This window comes from Bubalus kerabau, chromosome 1 (genome assembly GCF_029407905.1).
Source record: "Bubalus kerabau isolate K-KA32 ecotype Philippines breed swamp buffalo chromosome 1, PCC_UOA_SB_1v2, whole genome shotgun sequence".
In the NCBI taxonomy this organism is placed as follows: Eukaryota; Metazoa; Chordata; class Mammalia; order Artiodactyla; family Bovidae; genus Bubalus; species Bubalus kerabau.
The window spans coordinates 211,351,285-211,353,003 of NC_073624.1; the positions used below are offsets into that span (position 1 = coordinate 211,351,285).

At 41.8% G+C, this 1,719-nt stretch overlaps 1 protein-coding gene across 1 annotated transcript; it reads left to right on the forward strand.

Moving 5' to 3' along the window:
• Window positions 1–461: 461 nt before the first annotated feature.
• LOC129642185 (olfactory receptor 2T2-like) lies at window positions 462–1,397 on the forward strand. Its single transcript, XM_055566745.1, has one exon. The coding sequence runs from the start codon at window positions 462–464 to the stop codon at window positions 1,395–1,397; it is 936 nt and encodes a 311-aa protein (XP_055422720.1).
• The last annotated feature ends 322 nt before the right edge of the window (window positions 1,398–1,719 follow it).

Genomic DNA, 1,719 nt, shown 5'->3' on the forward strand with positions numbered 1-1,719 from the left:
AAGCACACCCACATACAATATTAACATGAATCATATATTTTCTTATTATTTTAAAAATATTTGGCTGTCCTAACCCTGGGAATTTCTCACCAGTCAGTATCCTCTAAAGAATCCAGTCAGTTCTTTTTGACCTGCCTCCTCTGATCTGTTCATGTTGATATCAACCACAAATTCATGTTAATGGTGCAGCCAAAGTTTTTAGATGTTCCATCCTTCAGCCGCAGGAGCTCATAACCAAGGGTATTTTTCTGAAAAGAGAGCTTCTTTTCTAATAAGATACCCTTATCCCAGCTGTTAAATATTTTTTATCTTTTTTTTTTCCTTTGCACTGAAGGATCTTCAAAGAGAGTGTTTTCAGTAAAGTCACATGAAAAATAAAAGGCAGGCAGGACTTCATCAGAATTGCACTTTTAAAATTTTGTTTCCTCCATATCCTCTAGTTCTAGTCTGGAGATTGGAACATGGATGGAAAAAATGAAACACTGACTGATTTCTTTCTCCTGGGACTTTTCCCAGAGCTGCAGTACATCGGCATCCTCATCACCTCCATTCTTCTGGTCTATATCATCGCCTTCACTGGCAATGCCATCCTAATCCTCTTGATTTGGGTGGACTCCCACCTCCACACCCCCATGTATATACTGCTCAGCCATCTCTCTCTCATTGACTTGGCCTTAATTTCTACCACAGTTCCAAAAATGGCCATCAACTTTTTCTCTGGGAAGAAAAACATCTCAAAAGTTGCCTGTGGAACCCAGATTTTCTTTTTCTTTGCCCTCGGGGGTGGTGAGTGTCTCCTTTTGACCCTTATGTCTTATGACCGCTATGTGGCCATTTGCAACCCCCTGAGATACACAGTCATCATGAACCCAAGAGTCTGCCTGCAGATGGCTCTAGTGTCCTGGGGCGGAGGTGCACTGAACTCCCTCTTCAATACCATCTACACCATGCATTTCCCCTTCTGTGGCTCCAGGGAGATCCACCACTTCTTCTGTGAGATGCCTGCTGTCCTAAAGCTCTCTTGTGAAGACACTTTCCTCTATGAGATGGTGGTGTCTGTCATCTGCATTGTATTTGTTCTTCTTCCATTAGGGCTCATCATGGCTTCCTACATGCTCATCTTCCTCACAGTCCTCCACATGAACTCACCAGAGGGCAGGAGGAAAGCCCTGGCTGTATGCTCCTCTCACTTGGCTGTAGTGAGCCTCTACTACGGGCCAGCCATGATCATCTACATGACTCCCCACTCCTTTCACACTTTGGAACAGGATGAAATACTCTCCATGATTAATACCATCTTCACCCCCATGCTCAACCCTCTCATTTATAGTCTGAGGAACAAGGAGGTGCTGGGTGCTCTGAGAAAAGCAATGAACAGAAGATTCATTTTGAGTTAGAAAATCTATCTTCATTCTGTAAATAGTCTGCCACATCTATAGAAACTCTGGAACCACAAAATAGATAACAAGCCACATCTCTATACTTACAGTATCTAAGAGGTAAATATTTATCCCTTAAAGTATTTCCTATACTTTGGCTCCTTTGGCTCAAAACTTAACAGTTTTGAGCCAAAACTGAGAATATGGATACCTGAGCATGACCCTGGTGTTAATATTTGCCAGCTGTATGAAAAGTTATATAAGGAAATTCTCTTAGTTGTACCAATTAAGGAATTCAATTCAGCCTTGATGGTAATTTCCAGATCTAAAATGTTTCTGA